The sequence below is a fragment of the Chelonia mydas genome, unplaced genomic scaffold, assembly GCF_015237465.2.
Source record: "Chelonia mydas isolate rCheMyd1 unplaced genomic scaffold, rCheMyd1.pri.v2 scaffold_67_arrow_ctg1, whole genome shotgun sequence".
Taxonomy (NCBI): domain Eukaryota; kingdom Metazoa; phylum Chordata; order Testudines; family Cheloniidae; genus Chelonia; species Chelonia mydas.
In genome coordinates this window covers 62,988-88,479 of record NW_025111276.1, presented here as the reverse complement: position 1 = coordinate 88,479, position 25,492 = coordinate 62,988, and the positions used below count along the sequence as shown (strand labels likewise).

At 47.7% G+C, this 25,492-nt stretch overlaps 1 protein-coding gene across 11 annotated transcripts in view; it reads left to right on the top strand.

Annotated features, from left to right (window-relative positions):
* LOC102936111 (class I histocompatibility antigen, F10 alpha chain-like) overlaps positions 1-25,492 on the top strand; it is a 54,451-nt gene that overhangs the window by 6,963 nt on the left and 21,996 nt on the right. For 9 of the 11 annotated variants that reach the window (XM_037888834.2, XM_037888831.2, XM_037888828.2 and 6 more), the window contains exon 2: positions 24,879-25,142. In XM_037888834.2, coding sequence (XP_037744762.1) covers positions 24,879-25,142 — 264 coding nt within the window. Of the gene's footprint in view, positions 1-5,102; positions 5,244-17,278; positions 17,297-24,878; positions 25,143-25,492 lie in introns of those variants that run through there. The other 2 variants (XM_043537642.1, XM_037888832.2) reach the window with 2 other exon arrangements.

The following is a 25,492-nucleotide window of genomic DNA, read 5'->3' as shown; positions in this document are numbered from 1 at the left end:
ACAACTATCCAATGCCATGCATAGATGAACTATTAGAGAAACTGGGACAGGCCCAATTCATCTCTACCTTGGACTTAACCAAGGGGTACTGGCAGGTACCGCTAGATGAATCCGCGAAGGAAAGGTCAGCCTTCACCACACATCTTGGGCTGTATGAATTTAATGTACTCCCTTTCGGGCTGCGGAATGCACCTGCCACCTTCCAAAGACTTGTAGATGGTCTCCTAGCAGAATTAGGAGAATATGCAGTCGCCTACCTTGATGATGTGGCCATATTTTCAGATTCCTGGGCAGAACACCTGGAACATCTACAAAAAGTCTTTGAGCGCATAGGGGAGGCAGGACTAACTGTTAAGGCTAAGAAGTGTCAAATAGGCCTAAACAGAGTGACTTACCTTGGACACCAGGTGGGTCAAGGAACTATCAACCCCCTACAGGCCAAAGTGGATGCTATCCAAAAGTGGCCTGTGCCAAAGTCAAAGAAACGGGTTCAATCCTTCTTAGGCTTGGCCGGTTATTACAGACGATTTGTACCGCAATACAGCCAAATCGCAGCCCCACTGACAGACCAAACCAAAAAGAAACAGCCAAATGCCGTTCAGTGGACCGAAGAGTGTCAGAAGGCCTTTAACCAGCATAAAGCGACACTCATGTCTGACCTGTACTAAGGGCCCCAGACTTTGACAAACTGTTCCTAGTAACCACCGATGCGTCCGAACGTGGTGTGGGAGCAGTTTTAATGCAGGAAGGACCGGATCAAGAATTCTACCCTGTAGTGTTTCTCAGAAAAAAGCTGTCTGAGAGGGAAAGCAACTGGTCAGTCAGTGAAAAAGAATGTTACGTCATTGTTTACGCTCTGGAAAAGCTACGCCCATATGTTTTGGGACGGCGTTTCCACCTGCAAACCGACCATGCTGCACTACCGTGGCTTCATACCGCCACGGGAAATAACAAAAAACTTGTTCGGTGGAGTTTAGCTCTCCAAGATTTTGATTTCGACAGCCAACACATCTCAGGAGCTTCTAACAAAGTGGCTGATGCACTCTCCCATGAAAGTTTCCCAGAATCAACTGGTTAAAATTGTCCTTGAGATGTGGAAAATATTGTTAGTCTTTATATACTTGGTAGTATATTTAGAGGTGCATGTGTTTTATTAACTCTGTTTTTTCCTAGAGGTCGAGGAAGAAATCCCAGCCAGCCTTTCACCCTATCTGTGATTTGGGGGGGGGGGAGGGGGCGTGTCATGAATATAAAGGGAAGGGTAATCACCTTTAAAATCCCTCCTGGCCAGAGGAAAAACCCTTTCACCTGTAAAGGGTTAAGAAGCTAGGATAACCTCACTGGCACCTGACCAAAATGACCAATAAGGAGACAAGATACTTTCAAAAGCTCGAGGGAGGAAGAAACAAAGCCTCTCCCTCTGTCTGTGTGATGCTTGTTCCTGGGACAGAACAAGAATGGAGTCTTAGAACTTAGTAAGTAATCTAGCTAGATATGCGTTAGATTCTGATTTGTTTAAATGGCTGAGAAAATAAGCTGTGCTGAACGGAATGTATATTCCAGTTTTTGTGTCTTTTTGTAACTTAAGGTTTTGCCTAGAGGGATTCTCTATGTTTTGAATCTAATTGCCCTGTAAGGTATCTACCATCCTGATTTTACAGAGGTGATTCTTTTTACTTTTTCTTCTATTAAAATTCTTCTTTTAAGAAACTGAATGCTTTTTCATTGTTCTTAAGATCCAAGGGTTTGGGTCTGTGCTCACCTATGCAAATTGGTGAGGATTTTTACCAAACCTTCCCCAGGAAGGGGGTGTAAGGTTTTGGGAGGATTTTGGCAGGGGAAAGACGTTTCCAAACGGACTCTTTCCAAATTATATCTAGTTAGATGTTTGGTGGTGGCAGCGAAAGTCCAAGGACAAAGGGTAAAATAGTTTGTACCTTGGGGAAGTTTTAACCTAAGCTGGTAAAAGTAAGCTTAGGAGGTTTTCATGCAGGTCCACACATCTGTACCCTAGAGCTCAGAGTGGGGAAGGAACCTTGACAGAGGTGCATATATCTTATTAACTTTGTTTTCCTAAACCTCCAGGAAGGAATCACAGCTGGTGCGAACTTGACCTGGACAAGGCTGGCCAGCACTGCCTGTGATTTAGGGGCACGTGTGGGAAATGAGGGTGGGTATCACCCTCTTGTGGACACCCAGCCAGTCAGTTAGCTATAAAAATCCTTCTCGTAGCTGTTCTCTATTTGCCTGAATGCTTAGGTTTCAGAGTGGCAGCCGTGTTAGTATCAGCAAAAAGAACGAGGAGTAGTTGTGGCACCTTAAAGACTAACAAATTTATTTGAGCATAAGCTTTCGTGGGCTAAAACCCACTTCATCGGATGCATGCAGTAGAAAATACAATAGGAAGATATATATACACATAGAACATGAAAAAATGGGGGTTGCCATACCCACTATAACAAGAGTGATCAGTTAAGGTGAGCTATTATCAGCAGGAGAAAAAAAAAACCTTTTGTAGTGAGAATCAGGATGGCCCATTTCCAGCAGTTGACAAGAAGGTGTGAGTAACAGTAGGGGGGAACTTAGCATGGGGACATAGTTTTACTTTGTGTAATGACCCATCTACTCCCAGTCTTTATTCAAGCCTAATTTAATGGTGTCCAGTTTGCAAATTAATTCCAATTCAGCAGTTTCTCGTTGGAGTCTGTTTTTGAAGATTTTTTCTTGTTGTAATATTGCGACTTTTAGGTCTCTAATTGAGTGACCAGGGAGATTGAAGTGTTCTCCTACTGGTTTTTGAATGTTATAATTCTTGACGTCTGATTTGTGTCCATTTATTCTTTTACGTAGAGACTGTCCGGTTTGGCCAATGTACATGGCAGAGGGGCATTGCTGGCTCATGATGGCGTAAATCACATTGGTGAATGTGCAGGTGAACGAGCCTCTGATAGTGTGGCTGATGTGACTAGGCCCTATGATGGTGTCCCCTGAATAGATATGTGGACACAGCTGGCAATGGGCTTTGTTGCAAGGATAGGTTCCTGGGTTAGTGTTTTTGTTGTGTGGTGTGTGGTTGCTGGTGAGTATTTGGTTCAGGTTGGGGGGCTGTCTGTAAGCAAGGGCTGACCTGCCTCGCAAGATCTGTGAGAGTGATGGGCCATCATTTAGGATAGGTTGTAGATCGTTGATGATGCATTGGAGAGGTTTTAGTTGGGGGCTGAAGGTGATGGCTGGTGGCGTTCTGTTACTTTCTTTGTTGGGCCTGTCCTGGAGTCGGTGACTTCTGGGTACTCTTCTGGCTCTGTCAATCAGTTTCTTCACTTCAGCAGGTGGGGATTGTCGTTTTAAGAATGCTTGGTAGAGATCTTGTAGGTGTTTGTCTCTGTCTGAGGGATTGGAGCAAATGCGATTGTATCGTAGAGGTTGGCTGTAGACAATGGATCGTGTGATGTGGTCCGGATGAAAGCTGGAGACATGCAGGTAAGTATAGCGGTCCAGGATATGGTGGTGTTTATGTGACCATCGCTTATTAGCACTGTAGTGTCCAGGAAGTGGATCTCTTGTGTGGACTGGTCCAGGCTGAGGTTGATGGTGGGATGGAAATTGTTGAAATCATGGTGGAATTCCTCAAGGGCTTCTTTTCCATGGGTCCAGATGATGAACATGTCATCGATGTAGCACAAGTAGAGTAGGGGCATTAGGGGACGAGAGCTGAGGAAATCTTGCTTAGGTAAGATGAAGTGAGTTGGCAGCTGGCCAAAGGAGCCAATGGGAAAACTAGCAACTTTTAAAACTAAGAAAAAAACTTCCCCTTGGTGGTGGTGGTGTTGTTGTTGTTCTCTCGGCCAGAGAGACACAGAGAGCAGCAGGGTCTGCTGTTAAGCTTGGACCAGGTATGAAAAATCATCAGCATCATACCTCGAAATCAGCCATTTGGAACCACAGACGTGTCAGTAGAACAAGAAACGTTTAGTTTAGACGGGATCAGGTTTATCTCTTTATTTTGGGCTTGTGGATTCCTCTGTGCTAAACACAGGTGTTTTTTTAACCTTTAAGCTGGACCCCAAGAACGCCGTTCGTGGTGCTGAATCCTTGCAGCTGCTCTTTTAATATCTAGCAACAGCCTGATTTTCCACATGTTCGTTCGTTCGTTCGTTCTTTCCTTCTTTCTTTCTTTCTTTCTTTCTTTCTTTCTTTCTTTCTTTCTTTCTTTCTTTCTTTCTTTCTTTCTTTCTTTCTTTCTAAAATTTACCTTTTTGAAGAGCATGCTTGGATTTCTGTGTCTTTAGAGGTCCGTGCACGTTTTTCAGTTAGTTGCTGGCAACAGCTGATTTCTTTTTCTTTTCCTTTTCTCAGCTCTTCCCCGGGGGTCGGGGCGGGGGGGAGAGCTTGGGGGTACCCCACAGGAAGGAATTCCCGAGTGTGCCTTCCTGGGCTCTCAGAGGGGTTCTGCATTTGGTGGCAGCATTTCCCAGCCCAAGGCCAGGGGGATCTGGAACCGTGGGAGTTTAATTCAAGCCTGGAGTGGCCAGTATTAATGTGTAGAGACCTTGTGGATCCCGACCTTCTGCGCTCGAAGTGCCAGGGGGGAATCCGCCTTGACAGCACCCCAGATGGGGAAGTTTCCCATGAGCCTGGCTCCCCAGACCAGGAGAGACCAGCCAAGGGCAGGATCCAAAACCCAGTGATACTAACGCCCACAGTGACCCTACTGCAGCGTGGGGCAACCTTCACAGGCCCCAGAGCCTGGGAACCTCCTCTCCCGGCCAGAGGAGGAGACGCACCAAACAGAGTTCCCAGAAATGATGTAAACAGCCGAGTGACCTGCAAAAGCAGAGAAAGTAAAGGGGGTAGGTCATCGTCTGCCTGTGCCTAGATCAGGGGGCTGGAGCCCGGCCGGAGACGGGGAGAGCGAGTCGCGGCTCCGGGCCGGGCAGCCCCGAGGCCACGGTCCCCGCCGCGCCGCACCCGCCCGTCCTCTCCCGCTCGGACTGTCCCTTCCCCTCGCCTGCCGGCCCGCCGGGGTCTGCCCAGCGACCGGTGACGGCCCCGGGCCTCCGCGTCGCGATTGGTGGGATGCTCCCCCCCAGCCAATCCCTGCAGGCCGGGGGCTCCCGGGGGAGGAGCTGGCTCCGCCCCCCACGGCGTTCTCGGGTCCCGGGGCCGCGTCCAGCCGCGCTGCGGGGGGTCCGGGCCTGGCGCTGGCGCTGCGCCTCCTGATGCTGCTGCTGGGGGCCGATCCCGTGAGCATGGGGGGCGGGGGCAGCCGGGCCGGGGGGGGTGTCAGGGGGTGCAGGGAGCTGGGTGCCGGGGGGGGGGGCAGTTCTGGGCTCTGCGTTCAGAGGTGTCGGGAGACCCCCCCGCGCCCCCCCCGGCACTGAGCGGTCGCTGACAGGGATCAGTGACGTTGCTATAGTGACCGGGGGGGGTCCTGGCCCCCTCGTGCCCGGCGCTGCCGGGGGCTGCGGGGACAATGTGCCGTGGGGGGCTGAGCGCCCCTGACCCGAGCGGTGACCCCGGCATCTCCCGCCGACACCCCCCAGCCGGGGGTGCGGCCCCGCTCGGACCGGCACCCATGGGTGCTGCAGCCGCCGACAAGCCCCTCGCGGCCCCGTGCGGCTCCCGGCTGCGGGGCGTCCCCGGGGCCAGGCGCTGCCCAGGCTGGGTCTTTCTCAGGGCAGGGTGGGGTGAGGGTGACCAGAGGGTAAGTGTGAAAAATCGGGACTGGGGTTTTGGGGGTAACAGTTGCCCATATAAGAAAAAGCCCCCAAATCGGGACTGTCCCTATAACATCGGGACATCGGGTCACCCCGGTGGGGCTTTCAGACGGGATTCCTGTGTGCGGAGCGCAGGCTGATAGCGAGTGGAGGGAGTAAATTAACCCCCCCCCCACATAGATCAGCATTAAATGAAGGGAAAAGGCTTCTTGGATCTTTGACCTTAAATGGCTCCCAGAAGGGTCTTCCTGCTGGGTTTATCCCCAGGGCCTGGGACTCCTGAGTGCGGCTTGTCCTTGGCTCCGTATGGCGAAGTTGTGTCAGCACCAGTCTAGTCGCACCCACAGTCCGCAATGGCAATGGGTCGTATCTGTCGTGAAGCAGGTTGTTCGAGGTGTCATCCCAGTGAGGAGATGTCAACTCCTTCTCTGTCTCTGGCGGCGTGTTGGCGCCCCAGGATCGGGGGAGAGTTTGGAGCCCCTCGATCTGTGCGTTAATCAGGTCTTCGTTTGGGCGTGAGCTCCTGTTGCAGAGCACAGAACAGCTGCTGCATTTGTGCTGTTAGGATCTCCTGTAAGAACATGAGAACGGCCGTACTGGCTCAGATCAAACGTTCATCCAGCCCAGTGTCCTGTCCTCCGACAGGTTTCAGAGTAGCAGCCGTCTTAGTCTGTATTCGCAAAAAGAAAAGGAGGACTTGTGGCACGTTAGAGACTAACCAATTTATTTAAGCATAAGCTTTCGTGAGCTACAGTTCACTTCATTGGATGCATTCAGTGGAAAATACAGTGAGGAGATTTATATACACACAGAACATGAAAAAATGGGTGTTACCGTACACACTGTAAGGAGAGTGATCACTTAAGGTGAGCTATTACCAGCAGGAGGGGCGGGGGAGGGGAGAAAACCTTTTGTAGTGATAATCAAGGTGGGCCATTTCCAGCAGTTAACAAGAATGTCTGAGGAACAGTGGGGGTGGGGGTGGGGAGGAATAAACATGGGGAAATAGTTTTACTTTGTGTAATGACCCATCCATTCCCAGTCTCTATTCAAGCCTCAGTTAACTGTATCCAGTTTGCAAATTAATTCCAATTCATCAGTCTCTCGTTGGAGTCTGTTTTTGAAGTCTTTTTGTTGTAATATTGCGACTTTTAGGTCTGTAATCGCGTGACCAGAGAGATTGAAGTGTTCTCCGACTGGTTTATGAATGTTATAATTCTTGACATCTGATTTGTGTCCGTTTATTCTTTTACATAGAGACTGTCCAGTTTGGCCAATGTACATGGCAGAGGGGCATTGCTGGCACGTGATGACATATATCACATTGGTAGATGTGCAGGTGAACGAGCCTCTGATAGTGTGGCTGATGTGATTAGGCCCTATGATGGTGTTCCCTGAATAGATATGTGGACACAGTTGGCAATGGGCTTTGTTGCAAGGATAGGTTCCTGGGTTAGCGTTTTTGTCGTGCGGTTGCAGGTGAGTATTTGCTTCTGTCTGTAAGCGAGGACTGGCCTGTCTCCCAAGATCTATGAGAGTGCTGGATCGTCCTTCAGGATAGGTTGTAGATCCTTGATGATGCGCTGGAGAGGTTTTAGTTGGGGGCTGAAGGTGACGGCTGGTGGCTTTCTGTTATTTTCTTTGTTGGGCCTGTCCTGTAGTAGGTGACTTCTGGCTACTCTTCTAGCTATGTCAATCTGTTTCTTCACCTCAGCAGGTGGGTATTGTAGTTGTAAGAATGCTTGATAGAGATCTTGTAGGTGTTTGTCTCTGTCTGAGGATTGGAGCAAATGCGGTTGTATCGCAGAGCTTGGCAGTAGACAATGGATCGTGTGGTGTGGTCTGGGTGAAAGCTGGAGACATGTAGGTAGGAATAGCGGTCAGTAGGTTTCCGGTATAGGGAGGTGTTTATGTGACCATTGCTTATTAGCACCGTAGTGTCCAGGAAGTGGATCTCTTGTGTGGACTGGTCCAGGCTGAGGTTGATGGTGGGATGGAAATTGTTGAAATCATGGTGGACTTCCTCAAGGGCTTCTTTTCCATGGGTCCAGATGATGAAGATGTCATCAATGTAGCGCAAGTAGAGTAGGGGCATTAGGGGACGAGAGCTGAGGAAGCGTTGTTCTAAGTCAGCCATAAAAATGTTGGCATACTGTGGGGCCATGCGGGTACCCATAGCAGTGCCGCTGATTTGAAGGTATACGTTGTCCCCAAATGTGAAATAGTTATGGGTGAAGACAAAGTCACAAAGTTCAGCCACCAGGTTTGCCGTGACATTATCGGGGATACTGTTCCTGACGGCTTGTAGTCCACCTTTGTGTGGAATGTTGGTGTAGAGAATGGTGGTGATGTTGGCTTCTACATCCATAGTGGCCAGGACAGGGTCCCATGGCAGGTGCCCCGAAGGGAATGAACAGACAGGTTATCCTCAAGTGATCTTTGCCCTGTCACCCAATCTCACTTCTGGCAAACAGAGGCTAGGGACACCATTCCTGCCCATCCTGGCTAATGGCCATTGATGGACCTATCTTCCATGAATCTATCTAGCTTCCTTTTGAAGCCCCTTGTAGTCTTGGCCTTCACAACACCCTCTGGCAAGGAGTTCCAGAGGTTGACAGTGCGTTGCATGAAAAAATACTTTCTTGAGTTTGTTTTAAACCTGCTACCTATTAATTTCATTTGGTGGCTCCTTGTTCTAGTATTATGAGAAGGGGTAAATAACACTTCCTTATTTACTTCCTCTATACCACTCATGATTTTATAGACCTCTATCATATTCCCCCCTTCGTCACCACATTTCCAAGCTGAAAAGTCCCAGTCTTATTAATGTCTCCTCATACGGAAGCCGTTGTATACCCCTAGTCATTTTTGTTGCCCTTTTCTGATCCTTTTCCAATTCCAATGTATCTTTTTTGAGATGGCGCGACTACATCTGCACATAGTATTCAAGGTGTGGGCGTACCATGGATTTATAGAGAGGCAATATGATATTTTCTGTCATATTATCTATCCCTTTCTTGATGATTCCCAACATTTTATTTGCTTTTGTGACGGCCGCTGCACATTGAGTGGATGTTTTCAGAGAACTATCCAGAATGACTCCAAGATCTCTTTCCTGAGTGGTAACAGCTCATTTAGACCCTATCATTATATATGAATAGTTAGGATTATGTTTTCCAGTGTGCATCACTTTGCATTTATCCATACTGAATTTCACCTGCCATTTTGTTGCCCAGTCACCCAGTTTTGTGAAATCCTTTTGTACCTCTTCGCAGTCCACCTGGGACGTAACTGCTGGATAAAGAGCTTCCGGCTCCCACTAGGGTGGGGTGAGGAGAGGGGAAGGCACATCCTACTTTTCCTAGCGTGGACTTGAATCTTCCTTGTTCCCCATGAGGCAGCAGCTCAGACCCTGGGGAGCTCAGCAGCCCATATTGAGCTGGGTGAGGCTGCGGGGTGGGTCTGGGGTTTGTTTGAAGTGGTTTAACGCTCATTGGTGCCCTTGTGTCACCTCAGTAACAGGCTTGGTTTGACCTAAACAGGGTTAGGCCCCGGTGCAGCCTGGCCCTACGGGGTCATCGAATCATAGAAGATTAGGGTTGCAAGAGACCTCAGGAGGTCATCTAGTCCAACCCCCTGCTCAAAGCAGGACCAATCCCCAACTAAATCATCCCAGCCAGGGCTTTGTCAAGGTGGGCCTTAAAAATCTCTGAGGAAGGAGATTCCACCACCTCCCTAGGTAACCCATTCCAGTGCTTCACCACCCTCCTAGTAAAATAGTGTTTCCTAATATCCAACCTAGACCTCCCTCACTGCAACTTGGGACCATTGTTCCTTGTTCTGTCATCTGCCACCACTGAGAACAGCCGAGCTCCATCCTCTTTGGAACCCCCCTTCTGGTACTTGAAGGCCGCTATCAAATCCCCCCTCACTCTTCTGCAGACTAAATAAGCCCAGTTCCCTCAGCCTCTCAGCGTAAGTCATGTGCCTAGCCCCCTAGTCATTTTTGTTGCCCTCCACCGGACTCTTTCCAATTTGTCCACATCCATTCTGTAGTGGCGGGGGGACCAAAACTGGCCGCAATACTGCAGATGGGGCCTCGCCAGTACCGAACAGAGGGGAATAATCTCTTCCCTCGATCTGCTGGCAATGCTTCTACTAATACAGCCCAATATACCGTTAGCCTTCTTGGCAACAAGGGCACACGGCTGACTCATCTCCAGCTTCTCATGCACTGTAATCCCTGGGTCCTTTTCTGCAGAACTGCTGCTTAGCTAGTCAGTCCCCAGCCTGTAGCGGTGCATGGGATTTTTCCGTCCTAAGTGCAGGACTCAGCACATGTCCTTGTTAAACCTCATCAGATTTCTTTTGGCCCAATCCTCCAATTTGTTTAGGTCACTCTGGACCCTATCCCTACCGTCCAGCATATCTACCTCTCCCCCTAGCTTCGTGTCATCCACAAACTTTCTGAGGGTGCAATCCATCCCATCCTCCAGATCATTAATGAAGATGTTGAATAAAACCGGCCCCAGGACCGACCCCTGGGGCACTCTGCTTGATACCGGCTGCCAGCTAGACATCAAGCCATTGATCACTGCCCATTGAGCCTGACAATCTAGCCAGTTTCTATCCACCTTATAGTCCATTCATCCAATCCATACTTCTTTAACTTGCTGGCAAGACTACTGTGGGAGACCGTATCAAAAGTTTTGCTAAAGTCAAGATAGATCACGTGCACCACTTTCCCCATATCCAGAGAGCCAGTTATCTCATCGTAGAAGGCAATCAGGTTGGTCAGGCATGACTTGCCCTTGGTGAATCCATGTTGACTGTTCCTGATCACCTTCCTCTCCTCCAAGTGCTTCAAAATGGATTCCTTGAGGATCTGCTCCATGATTTTTCCAAGGACTGAGGTGAGGCTGATCGGTCTGTAGTTCCCTGTATTCTCCTCCTTCCCTTTCTTAAAGATGGGCACTATATTTACCTTTTTCCAATCATCTGGCACCTCCCCCGATGACCACAAGTTTTCAAAGATAATGGCCAATGGCTCTGCAATCACATCAGCCAACTCCCTCAGCATTAGATCCGGCTCCGTGGACTTTTGCATGTCCAGCTTTTTTAAATAGTCCTTAACCTGTTCTTTCACCACTGAGGGCTGCTTACCTCCTCCCCACACTGTGCTGCCCAGTGCAGCAGTCTGGGGGCTGACCTTGTCTGTGAAGACCGAGGCAAAAAAAGCATTGAGTACTTCAGCTTTTTCCTCATCGTCTATCACTAGGTCGCCTCCCCCATTCGGTAAAGGTCCCACACTTTCCCTGACCATCTTCTTGTTGCTAACAAACCTGTAGAAGCCCTTCTTGTTACCCTTCACATCCCTTGCTAGCTGCAACTCCAGTTGTGCTTTGGCCTTCCTGATTACATCCCTGCATGCTTGAGAAGTATTGTTATACTCCTCCCTAGTCATCCGTCCAAATTTCCACTTCATGTAAGCTTCCTTTTTGTATTTAAGCTCACCAAAGATTTTCACTGTTAAGCCAAGCTGGTCACCTGCCATATTTGCCATTCTTTCTGCACATCGGGATGGTTTGTTCGTCTGCCTTCAATAAGTCTTCTTCAGAATACAGCCAGTTCTCCTGGACTCCTTTCCCCCTCGTATTAGCCTCTCAGGGGATCCTGCCCATCAGTTTCCTGAGGGAGTCAAAGTCTCCTTTTCTCAAGTCCAGGGTCCGTATTCTGCTGCTCTCTTTTCTTCCTTTTGTCAGGATCCTGAACTCAACCATCTCATGGTCACTGCTGCTCAGGTTGCCATCCACTTCTACTTCCCCTACCACTTCTTCCTTGTTGGTGAGCAGGGCCCCTAGTTGGTTCCTCCAGCACTTGTACCAGGAAGTTGTCCTCAACACTCTCCAAAAACTTCCTGGATTGTCTGTGCATTGCTGTATTGCTCTCCCAGCACAAGTCAGGGTAATTGAAGTCCCCCATTAGAAAAGGGGCCTGTGATCTGGAAACTTGTTAGTTGTCTGAAGAAAGCCTCGTCTACCTCATCCTCCTGGTCTGGTGGTCTATAGCAGATGCCCAGCACGACATCACCCTTGTTGCTCTGTCCTCTAAACTTAACCTCTAAAGACTCTCAACAGGCTTTCCGTTAGAGAATGGAAAGTTACAGCCAAGTCCATCTGGGTCTGTCCAGAACCCAGAACTTTCTCTTTTGTTCCAGTCCAGAAGCTTCTCCTCCCTCCAGCAGCCCACACTTAGCCTGAAGGGGCCCCTCCTTAGACTTTTGTTCTTGTTCCTGCCAAACATTGTCACTTGGTCTTGTCCTCAGCTCTTTGTTTTCCAGCTGGTCACAGCTGGCTGGCTTCCTGCAGAGGATGGGTCCTCCATGGTCATTAGTTGCTAGGTGCCAAATGTCCGGGCAGTTGTCTTCTGGGACCCCCCATCAGCTTGGGGCCCAGACCCCAGACAGTGAGGCATCAGTCACACCTGGATCTCTGCCGAGCAATTAATCTTTTCCCCCACCTTGTTAACCATGCAGCTCATAGGAGAAACTGAGGCACACACACTGTTCATTATAAAACATGGGGAGATGTGGCTGATGGGTGATGCTGAGAGAGACCTGGTGATAGCTGGAGAAGGGGAATCCGCACCGGAGAGCTCAGAGAGCAGGGCCCGGTGAACCCATGTCCAGTGCATGGCCCTTTTGGAGAGTGGGAGAGCTGACCCAGGGCTGCTGGGTGAGGAGCTGGGGAGCAGAGGGTCGTATGGGCCATCGCCTTGGAAGCTGAAGTTACCGAGGATGAGTGTGGGAGGCTGGAAGGGAGAGCCAGTTGTGGGGATCAGAGAGGCAGTGTATAATTCCCCTGAGCAGTATCTGACGTCAGTGGGACTCTCACCGGAGTGAAGGGATCAGGGGTTCAATGTCTGCAGCACCGGGCCCTTTGTCTGGGAGCTGTTGCCCTTCCCCACCCCTCGCTTTAGCTCTGATCCTGCCTTTGGATCTGTGGGGTGAACCCAACTGTAGGGACGGGTGATCAGCCTGCGAGCTCCATGGGGCAGGGCCCATGCAGTGACTGGCACAACAGGGGGCCTGGTCCCTACAGGGGACCTAGGTGCAGCCACAGCGTGAATAAGTTGAGTCTGAAGCAGACTGCGAAGAGTTATAAAGGGATCTCACGAAACTCGGTGACTGAGCAACAAAATATGACGAGAAAACTGGCTTATGATGAGTTAACTGGCTCTGTGGATGAGGGGAAAGCAGTGGACGTGTTATTCCTTGACTTCAGCAAAGCTTTTGACACGGTCTCCCACAGTATTCTTGCCAGCAAGTTAAAGAATTATGGACTGGATGAATGGACGATAAGGTGGATAGAAAGCTGTCTAGATTGTCAGGCTGAATGGGTAGCGATCAATGGCTCCATGTCTAGTTGGCAGCCGGCATCAAGTGGAGTGCCCCAAGGGTCGGTCCTAGGGCCCGTTTTGTTCAATATCTTCATAAATGATCTGGAGGATGGTGTGGATTGCACCCTCAGCAAGTTTGCAGATGACACTAAACTGGGAGGAGTGGTAGATACCCTGGAGGGTAGGGATAGGATACAGAGGGACATAGACAACTTAGAGGATTGGGCCAAAAGAGATCTGATGAGGTTCAACAAGGACAAGTGCAGAGTCCTGCACTTAGGACGGAAGAATCCCATGCACCGCTACAGACTAGGGACTGAGTGGCTAGGCAGCAGTTCTGCAGAAAAGGATATAAGGGTTACAGTGGACGAGAAGCTGGAGATGAGTCAACAGTGTGCCCTTGTTGCCAAGAAGGCCAATGGCATTTTGGGCTGTATAAGTAGGGGCATTTCCAGCAGATTGAGGGACGTGAACGTTCCCCTCTATTCGACATTGGTGAGGCGTCATCTGGAGTACTGTGTCCATTTTTGGGCGCCACGCTACAAGAAGGATGTGGAAAAATTGGAAAGAGTCCAGTGGAGGGCAACAAAAATGATTAGGGGACTGGAACACATGACTTATGAGGAGAGGCTGAAGGAACTGGGATTGTTTAGTCTGCAGAAGAGAAGAGTGAGGGGGTATTTGATAGCTGCTTTCAACTACCTGAAGGGAGGTTCCAAAGAGGATGGATCTAGACTGTCCTCAGTGGTAACAGATGACAGAATGAGGAGTAATGGTCTCAAGTTGCAGTGGGGAAGGTTTAGGTTGGATATTAGGGAAAACTTTTTCACTAGGAGGGTGGTGAAACATTGGAATGGGTTACCTAGGGAGGTGGTGGAATCTCCTTCCTTAGAGGTTTTTAAGGTCAGAAATCACATTGGGAAAGAAAGCTCCTAGCGCCTCCCCTGGGATAGGTTTCAGAGTAGCAGCCGTGTTAGTCTGTATCCGTAAAAAGAAAAGGAATACTTAATTTTGTTAGTCTCTAAGATGCAACAAGTACTCCTTTTCCTTTTCCCCTGGGATAGTGCTTGGAGTGTGCTACAGACCACCGCGATCTGATTTGGGTATGGATCGAGCCCTCTTTAACGTTTTTAATGAAGTAAATACTGATGGGAACCGCGTGATCATCGGAGACTTTAACTTCCCAGATACAGACTGGAGGACCAGTGCTAGTAATAATAATTGGGCTCAGATGTTCTTCGATGCGATAGCCGATCAGTTCCTTCATCAAGTAGTTGCTGAGCCAACAAGAGGGGGTGCCATTCTAGATTTGGGTTTTGTGAGTAGTGAGGACCTCGTAGAAGAAATGGTTGCAGGGGACAAGGCTGGTTCGAGCGATCATGAACTAATTCAGTTCAAACTGAATGGAAGGATAAACAAAAATAAATCTGCGACTAGGATTTTTAATTTCAAAAGGGCTGACTTTCAAAAATTAAAGAAATTAGTTAGGGAAGTGGATTGGACTGAAGTACGCATGGATCTAAAGGCAGAGGAGGCCTGGGATTACTTCAAGTGAAAGTTGCAGAAATTATCAGAAGCCTGCATCCCAAGAAAGGGGGAAAAATTCATAGGCAGGAGTTGTAGACAAAGCTGGATGAGCAAGCATCTCAGAGAGGTGATTAAGAAAAGGAGAAAGCATACAGGGAGTGGAAGATGGGAGGGATCAGCAAGGAAAGCTACCTTATTGAGGTCAGAACATGTAGAGATGAAGTGAGACAGGCTAAAAGTCAAGTAGATTTGGACCTTGCAAAGCGAATTAAAACCAGTCGTAAAAGGTTCTATAGCCATGTCAATAAGAAGAAAACCAAGAAAGAAGAAGTGGGACCGCTAAGCACTGAGGATGGAGTGGAGGTCAAGGATAATCAAGGCATGGCCCAATATCTAAACAAATACTTTGCCTCAGTCTTTAATAAGGCTAATGAGGATCTTAGGGAATGAGGATATGGAGGTAGATATTTCCTTATCTGAGGTAGAAGCGAAACTCGAACAGCTTAATGGGACTAAATCGGGGGGCCCAGATAATCTTCATCCAAGAATATTAAAGGAACTGGCTCGTGAAATTGCAAGCCCATTAGCAAGAATTTTTAATGAATCTGTCAACTCGGGTTGTAGCGTATGATTGGAGAATTGCTAACATAGTTGGTATTTTTAAGAAAGGAAAAATAAGTGATCCGGGTAACTACAGGCCTGTTAGTTTTACTTCTGTAGGATGCAAGGTCTTGGAAAATATTTTGAAGGAGAAAATAGTTAAGGACATTGAGGTCAATGGTAATTGGCACAAAATGCAACATGGTTTTACAAAAGGTAGATCGTGCCAAACCAACCTGATCTCCTTCTTTGAGAAAGTAAGAGTTTTTTTAGACAAAGGAAACGCAGTGGATCTAATTGACCTAGATTTCAGGAAAGCGCTTGATACGGTTCCACATGGGGAATTATTAGTTAAATTGGAAAAGATGGGGATCAATATGAAAATTGAAAGGTGGATAAGGAATTGGTTAAAGTGGAGATTACAGCGGGTCATACTGAAAGGTGAGCTGTCAGGCTGGAGGGAGGTTACTAGTGGATTTCCTCAGGGATCGGTTTTGGGACCAGTCTTATTTAATCTTTTTATTACTGACCTCGGCACAAAAAGTGGGAGTGTGCTAATAAAGTTTGCGGATGACACAAAGCTGGGAGGTATTGCCAATTCAGAGAAGGACCGGGTTGTCATACAGGAAGATCTGGATGATCTTGTAAACTAGAGTGATAGTAATAGGATGAAATTTAATAGTGAGAAGTGTAAGGTTATGCATTTGGGGATCAATAAGAAGAATTTTAGTTATAAGCTGGGGACACATCAATTAGAAGTAACGGAGGAGGAGAAGGACCTTGGAGTATTGGTTGATCATAGGATGACTATGAGCCGCCAATGTGATATGGCCGTGAAAAAAGCTAATGCGGTCTTTGGGATGCATCAGGCGAGGTATTTCCAGTAGAGATGAGGAGGTTTTAGTACCATTATACAAGGCACTGGTGAGACCTCATCTAGAATAGTATGTGCAGTTCTGGTCTCTCATGTTTAAGAAGGATGAATTCAAACTGGAAGAGGTACAGAGAAGGGCTACTAGGATGATCCGGGGAATGGAAAACCTGTCTTATGAAAGGAGACTCAGGGAGCTTGGCTTGTTTAGCTTAACCAAAAGAAGGCTGAGGGGAGATATGATTGCTCTCTCTAAATATATCAGAGGGATAAATACCAGGGATGGAGAATAATTATTTAAGCTCAGTACCAATGTGGACACAAGAACAAATGGATATAAACTGGCCATCAGGAAGTTTAGACTTGAAATTAGACGAAGGTTTGTAACCATCAGAGGAGTGAAGTTCTGGAATAGCCTTCCAAGGGAAGCAGTGGGGGCAAAAGACCTATCTGGTTTCAAGATTAAGCTCAATAAGTTTATGGAGGAGATGATATGATGGGATAACATGATTTTGGCTATTAATTGATCTTTGACTACTAGTGGTAAGTAGGCCTAATGGCCTGTGATGGGATGTTAGATGGAGTGGGATCTGAGTTACTACAGAGAATTCTTTCCTGGGTATCTGGCCAGTGAGTCTTGTCCACATGCTCAGGGTTCAGCTGATTGCCATATTTGGGGTCGGGAAGGAATTTTCTTCCAGGGCAGATTGGCAGAGGCCCTGGGGCTTTTTCACTTTCCTCTGTAGCATGGGGCACGGGTCACTTGCTGGAGGATTCTCTGCACCTTGAAGTCTTTAAACCATGATTTGAGGACTTCACTAGCTCAGACATAGGTGAGAGGTTTATTGCAGGAGTAGGTGGACCCCCATTCCCTGTTCTCATTCCTCCCCCCACTCACTTCCTGATTGACTGCAGACTATATAGTAAAACTTGAGTTCTGCTTAGCTATAACTTAACCAATCATTTTCCTGAAATTTAACTAACCAATCCTAACATATTGGAACATGATTATGTAACCAATTATATCCCACCACCTTAATTAGTTTACAGCCAGCAAAATTAATTATACAGCAGACAGGAACAATCACAGAACCAGACAGAGATTATACAGACAAACAATGGGGAAATGAGGACTACAATGATAGAACAACACAGAAATGAGGATTTCACATCCCAGCTGTTGGTAAGTGAGTTCTTGCCAGACAGGATGCTCTCAAACTAAGTTTCCTTTTACATCTTCTGGGCACTTCCCTTTCTCTGGAGGTGATAGGCATTATCAGGACAGGATTATATTCCTAACAGCCCAATAGCACCTTATTTCAATGAGACTAGGTTGGAATGTGAGGAGGTGACCGGTCGCTTCCCAGCTTATGGCTGCCTCTGCTGCTTAGCCAAAGGCCTTAGCCTAAGCACAGGGTCTCAGACTGTCACAGTAAGAGAAGGACCTTACGCCGGCAGACAGTGATTTTGATTCTTTCATTTATACCTCTAGAACTAGCCAAGTGATAAGAATACACCTAAATTCTTAGAGTCTAGGCCTTTACAGACAGGCCTGAATATCTATATCCTAACATTCCTCCCCTTTTTTTTTTTCCTTTTTTTTTTGGGATCCTCCTGCCCAGGTATCCCTGGAAAAGCATAGGACATATAGCGACACATTTCCTGATAGGACCAGGCATCAAGGTGGAAGGTGTCGATATTCCATCTGTCCCACTACCCCTTGTGTAGTATAGTGCCCTGCACCTTCTCTCGTACGGGCATACCACACCTATTCCAATTAGTGTTCCAGACTTTCCATTAGAATGGGCTTGAGAAGGTTGAGTCCGGGTTGTCTAGTACACTGTAGGGTTTGGAGGGCTTACGTTGCATACGGAGATAACCTATAAGTAATGTAGTAACACAAGTACAGTTAACAATACAAAATCCACAGCAACACCAAGTCCTGACCACTGCAGTATGGTCCAACATCTGAGCCACCACCAAAACACTGCCTCTCCTCCTTCGACAGGGTCACAATCTTATGTGTCCAGTTGCTGGCAGTTGCAACAAGCTGCTCCTGCAAGTTTTGCATGCTTTTGTCCATATCATAAGTCCACTGAATGTTCACAGAGAGATGGGATATTGTCCAAACCAGCTTGACCACTTGGTATGGAATCAGGCAGTATGTCCTGGTTTGATTATAAACAGCAATAAGATTCATAGATCCATTTGTGCACCAAAGTCCATATAGCAGCATGTAGACGTGTGTAGTTTGGTTATGGGCTGGTGTAATTGTGCCCCCAGTAATATGTACATTCCCAGCAAAACACCTTATACACAGTACACCCAATTGTCCATCCCTTGCATAGGCCATTGATCCTGCTCCTCCTTAGTCATAGGAGAGGGGCACATCCAAACATCTTCTGTTGACTTACACTATTTTACACACCCCTCCATTGATTCCCAGTGAGCTCCTCCCCTTCTCGTTAGTTCCATAGGGCTTGTGGGGACCACCTTAGTTGCCATTTCATTTCCAGGTACCATGGTAGCTATTACACAGGTGCTGGCCTTCTAGTTGAGCATTTTGCATCCCCATACACATCTTCCCCCCCAGGTTAGCCTTTTGAAGCCATCCCCCACCCACATCATGAGATTTTCTGTTCATTAAAACACAACAATGCTAGCAACAAGACAAGACAAACACAAAACACAGATCCATGGTATTCTGGTTATTCTTCCCGCTGGTGCCAGCTTGCCTGTAGAATGACAGGTTTCAGAGTCACAGCCGTGTTAGTCTGTATTCGCAAAAAGAAAAGGAGTACTTGTGGCACCTCAGAGACTAACCAATTTATTTGAGCATAAGCTTTCCTGAGCTACAGCTCACTTCATCGGATGCATACTGTGGAAAGTTTAGAAGATCTTATTATATACACACAAAGCATGAAAAAATACCTCCTCCCACCCCACTCTCCTGCTGGTAATAGCTTATCTAAAGTGATCACTCGCCTTATAATGTGCATGATAATCAAGTTGGGCCATTTCAAGCACAAATCCAGGTTTTCTCACCCCCCCCCGCCACCCCCCCACACACACACAAACTCACTCTCCTGCTGGTAATAGCTTATCTAAAGTGACCACTCTCCTTACAATGTGTATGATAATCAAGGTGGGCCATTTCCAACACAAACCCTGGATTTGTGTTGGAAATGGCCCACCTTGATTATCATACACATTGTAAGGAGAGTGATCACTTTAGATAAGCTATTACCAGCAGGAGAGTGGGGTGGGAGGAGGTATTTTTTCATGCTTTGTGTGTATATAATAAGATCTTCTAAACTTTCCACAGTTTGCATCCGATGAAGTGAGCTGTAGCTCACGAAAGCTTATGCTCAGATAAATTGGTTAGTCTCTAAGGTGCCACAAGTACTCCTTTTCTTCTTGCCTGTAGAGTGTCTGAAAAACAAAAGAAACAATTTCCACCCCCCTGATGGGGACAGATTATTGCTTAATAATAATAATATCACTTTCTTTTACAAATTTCCTTGCTAATTGCAGGAAAAACAGAATAATTACCTCCAGGCTGTCCTTATTTTGTTCTATAGTCAGGCTAGTGAATTACCCCACTCACTGGTCATTTATGAAATTCATGAGGTAGTGTACCTCAGTTTCCCCTCTTGTACAACAGACCATGTTTGCAGTAGTTTATTTTAATGAAGTACCATGTTTTATTAGCATTTCTTTTATCCTTTCTCCAATATATACTGCACACGTCCTGGGAAAATGCACATTCCTTCCATATAATTTAACCTCCATAACATTATATTAGCCATATTAATTTTACACAAGGTGTAACTGCCTCCCCCACGCCCACAGAGTTTTCATGCACACCCACCAAAGTAACAATCTGATCCCCCAGAGCCACCCCAAGGCTCAGTGTTCCCATCATTCTTCCCCTTTTCCTTTTCTTTTTCCTGTGCGCACACACAAAATTCTCTTTTGCCTAACATCCCTTTCACTGTGATTACTCTTTTTTACACAACTGTATCCTGATTACACTTCCATCTTGTACAACTAGACATAACCAGGGGCAGCCAAGTTAAGTTCCAATAGAAACCCCTTACATCCTTTAGTGATTTTGATTACATTACCCAATAGTCAAATAATTCTGATCAGATTCTCTCTCTGCCTGCTGCAGTCCCTTATAGACCATTTCTGTGGGAAAAGGGCCCATTTTCCCTCAGAATAGACGTAAAGGCTTCTGGGGACAGAAGCACAGTGGTGGTAGTAGCCACTCTACCTGACCCCCTTGGATAATTTAATTACCAAGCTTCCATCCAATGTGACTGCACAGAGTTGCACATACAGTTACATTTATATAACTGGGTTTTATCATTAAACAAAAACTTCCTTCTTGTAACACCACAACTGTCACTCTTTTAACGTCTTCACAACAGTTACCTTTTACCATTTCCACAACTCCCAAATGTTTACTTTCTTGCAAACCCTGTATTATCAATTTTTGCAAAAACTATTTGTAACTTTTCACTCACTTCTTTAAATCACTTACTTCTACATTTAGTTCTTTAAGGTAGTGCAATTTGTCTGTAACAACTTAGCCACCAAGTACAATTATTGCCACACAGCTGCCTTAACCTGTGCTGTCTTTACCTTGAGACTGTTCAAAGAGGCCATAAAACATTTGTCTCCATGGATGCCCATGGATCTTTTACTCCAAAAATTCTGGTGGAATACGGCAGACCTCCCTCATACTTTGTCCAAAATAACCAAAAACATCTCACATAAGTATCCAAAGTACCCTCCATTAAAACTTCAGAAAAACAAAAGTGTGGAAAGGCAGGAGGAGAGGTGGAAAGAAACCAATTAAGCCTGTCAGGTCAGTTTAAAGTATAGGCTACAAGCAGCAAATTAAGTAAACCAAGAAAAAGAAGAAGGAAAAGAAGAAAAGGACATTGTTAGCTCTGAGCCAAGAGTAGGCTCCCTGGGTTGAAACAGTTGGGAACCCTTATCCCCAGGTTCTCATGCTGAGACAGGCCTGAATGTCTATATCCTAACAGGCATAAGCTTTCGTGAGCTGGAACCCACTTTGTCAGATGCATACACGAAAGCTTATGCTCAAATAAATGCGTTAGTCTTTAAGGTGCCACAGGACTCCTTGTTTTTTCAATGTGCAGTGGAAGTCAAACAAGCTAACAGAATGTTGGGAATCATAAGTAAAGGGATTGAGAATAAGACAGAAAATATCATATTGCCTCTCTATAAATCCATGGGACGCCCACATCTTGAATACTGCGTGCAGATGTAGTCATCTCGTCTGAAAAAAGATATATTGGAATTGTACTGAAAAGGGCAACAAACATGATCGGGGTATGGAATGGCTGCTACATGAGGAGAGATTAATAAGACTGGAACTTTTCAGGGTGGAAAAGAGACGACTAAGGGGGATATGCTGAAAGTCTACGAAATCAAGACTAAGGCTATGTTTTTTTCACAGAGGTCGCGGAAGTCACGGAATCTTCCAGTGACTTCCAGCAAACTCCACGACTTCAGCCCGTGGCAGCCGGAAGCTGAGGGGTCCTCCTGCCATCTGTAGCAGCCGGGAGCGGCGGGGGGGCCTCCATGGGCTGTGGGGGGACCAACCGCTCCCAGTTGCCGTAGGCAGCAGAGGGACCCTGGAGTTCTGAGTGGCTCTCAGTTGCCTAGCAACTGCAGGTGGTGTGTGGGTCACGCAGCTGAGTTCCCCGTTTTGCCATGGATACTTTTAGTAAAGTCATAGAATCATAGAATATCAGGGTTGGAAGGGACCTCAGGAGGTCATCTAGTCCAACCCCCTGCTCAAAGCAGGACCAAGTCCCAGTTAAATCATCCCAGCCAGGGCTTTGTCAAGCCTGACCTTAAAAACCTCTAAGGAAGGAGATTCTACCACCTCCCTAGGGAACGCATTCCAGTGTTTCACCACCCTCCTAGTGAAAAAGTTTTTCCTAATATCCAACCTAAACCTTCCCCACTGCAACTTGAGACCATTACTCCTTGTCCTGTCCTCCTCTACCACTGAGAATAGTCTAGAACCATCCTCTCTGGAACCACCTCTCAGGTAGTTGAAAGCAGCTATCAAATCCCCCCTCATTCTTCTCTTCCGCAGACTAAACAATCCCAGTTCCCTCAGCCTCTCCTCATAAGTCATGTGTTCCAGACCCCTAATCATTTTTGTTGCCCTTCGCTGGACTCTCTCCAATTTATCCACGTCCTTCTTGTAGTGTGGGGCCCAAAACTGGACACAGTACTCCAGATGAGGCCTCACCAATGTCGAATAGAGGGGAACGATCACGTCCCTCGATCTGCTCGCTATGCCCCTACTTATACATCCCAAAATGCCATTGGCCTTCTTGGCAACAAGGGCACACTGCTGACTCATATCCAGCTTCTCGTCCACTGTCACCCCTAGGTCCTTTTCCGCAGAACTGCTGCCTAGCCATTCGGTCCCTAGTCTGTAGCTGTGCATTGGGTTCTTCCGTCCTAAGTGCAGGACCCTGCACTTATCCTTATTGAACCGCATCAGATTTCTTTTGGCCCAATCCTCCAATTTGTCTAGGTCCCTCTGTATCCTATCCCTGCCCTCCAGCATATCTACCACTCCTCCCAGTTTAGTATCATCCGCAAATTTGCTGAGAGTGCAATCCACACCATCCTCCAGATCATTAATGAAGATATTGAACAAAACCGGCCCCAGGACCGACCCCTGGGGCACTCCACTTGACACCGGCTGCCAACTAGACATGGAGCCATTGATCACTACCCGTTGGGCCCGACAATCTAGCCAACTTTCTACCCACCTTATAGTGCATTCATCCAGCCCATACTTCTTTAACTTGCTGACAAGAATACTGTGGGAGACCGTGTCAAAAGCTTTGCTAAAGTCAAGAAACAATACATCCACTGCTTTCCCTTCGTCCACAGAACCAGTAATCTCATCATAGAAGGCTATTAGATTAGTCAGGCATGACCTACCCTTGGTGAATCCATGCTGACTGTTCCTGATCACTTTCCTCTCGTGTAAGTGCTTCAGGATTGATTCCTTGAGGACCTGCTCCATGATTTTTCCGGGGACTGAGGTGAGGCTGACTGGCCTGTAGTTCCCAGGATCCTCCTCCTTCCCTTTTTTAAAGATTGGCACTACATTAGCCTTTTTCCAGTCATCTGGGACTTCCCCCGTTCGCCACGAGTTTTCAAAGATAATGACCAATGGCTCTGCAATCACATCCGCCAATTCCTTTAGCACTCTCAGATGCAACTCGTCCGGCACCATAGACTTGTGCACGTCCAGCTTTTCTAAATAGTCCCTAACCACCTCTTTCTCCACAGAGGGCTGGCCATCTACTCCCCATGTTGCGATGCCCAGCGCAGCAGTCTGGGAGCTGTCCTTGTTAGTGAAGACAGAGGCAAAAAAAGCATTGAGTACATTAGCTTTTTCCACATCCTCTGTCACTAGGTTGCCTCCCTCATTCAGTAAGGGGCCCACACTTTCCTTGGCTTTCTTCTTGTTGCCAGCATACCTGAAGAAACCCTTCTTGTTACTCTTGACATCTCTTGCTAGCTGCAGCTCCAGGTGCGATTTGGCCCTCCTGATTTCCTTCCTACATGCCCGAGCAATATTTTTATACTCTTCCCTGGTCATATGTCCAACCTTCCACTTCTTGTAAGCTTCTTTTTTATGTTTAAGATCCGCTAGGATTTCACCGTTAAGCCAAGCTGGTCGCCTGCCATATTTACTATTCTTTCGACTCATCGGGATGGTTTGTCCCTGTAACCTCAACAGGGATTCCTTGAAATACAGCCAGCTCTCCTGGACTCCTTTCCCCTTCATGTTAGTCCCCCAGGGGATCCTACCCATCCGCTCCCTGAGGGAGTCGAAGTCTGCTTTCCTGAAGTCCAGGGTCCGTATCCTGCTGCTTACCTTTCTTCCCTGCGTCAGGATCCTGAACTCAACCAACTCATGGTCACTGCCTCCCAGATTCCCGTCCACTTTTGCTTCCCCCACTAATTCTTCCCTGTTTGTGAGCAGCAGGTCAAGAAAAGCTCCCCCCCCTTAGTTGGCTCATCTAGCACTTGCACCAGAAAATTGTCCCCTACGCTTTCCAAAAACTTCCTGGATTGTCTATGCACCGCTGTATTGCTCTCCCAGCAAATATCAGGAAAATTAAAGTCACCCATGAGAACCAGGGCGTGCGATCTAGTAGCTTCATGGATAGGTCACGGGCTTCCGTGAGCTTTTCTTTGTTGCCCGTGACCTGTCCAGGACTTATACTAAAAATATCCATGACCAAATCATAGTCTTCATCATGGCGGGTATGGGGAAAGTGAATATTTACTCCTTCACGTAACACAAGAACTAAGCCTCACCCAAGGATATTAATAGGCAGCAGGTCTAAAACAAACAAAAGGAGGTATTTCTGCACACAATACACAGTCAACCAGTGGAATTCCTTTCCAGAGGATGTTGTGAAGCATCTCCTATCCCCAGTCCTTCTGCCCCACCCTCTCCCATAACATCCCTTCCTTTTCCCCACACCACACTCCAGCCCTGCTCTCTTTCTTCTTCTACTCCACCCTCTCTTGCTCCCCAGTCAGGCTGTTCTGTGAGCCCCTTCCCATGTCTCCCTCCCACAGGAGCGCTCCTGAGGGCTGGCGCTGCCTCTTGTGTATTGCCAGGGGCTCCCTGGCAGGGTCTGGTTGGGTCTGACTCTCCCCTCCCCCATTTACCCCCCCAGGCCTGCACTCCTTGCGCGTATTGGACACGGTGGTGTCGGAGCCCGGCCCGGGGCTGCCCTGGTTCAGCCGTGTTGTGTACGTGGACGATCAGGTCACCTACGTCTACACCAGCGGGATGCAGAGGGCGAAGCCTCGCACAGCGTGGATGGCGGAGAACGAGGGTCCGGAGTTCTGGGACAAGAGGACCTGGTGCGCACAGCGCTACCAGAAATGGTACAACGCGAGTCTGAACACCCTGGGTCAGCTCTACAACCAGAGCGAGGGTGAGTGCGGGACACGACCCGACCTAGGGATGCAGGGACATGGGGTGGGGGGTGCGGTTGATGTAAACAGGGTGAATGGACACAGAGATGCGTGTTGGGGATGGGGGGAAGGGACAGCCCGCAGGGGCATTTTCTTGCTGGAGTCAGTGTGAATGTGGGGGACAAAGGGACATGGGGCAGGGGGAAGGGCTGCAGGGTGGAGGGTTCATGCAAAAGACCTTTTTTTGACCCTCCCCAAACACCCCAGATTTCTGCTACCAGTCCCACTTGCAGCTGCCTCTGCTGCCCTTCGAGGGACTCCCCCCCGCCCCTCGTGTCTGGTTATTTCACAGGCAGAGTGGCAGAGGTGC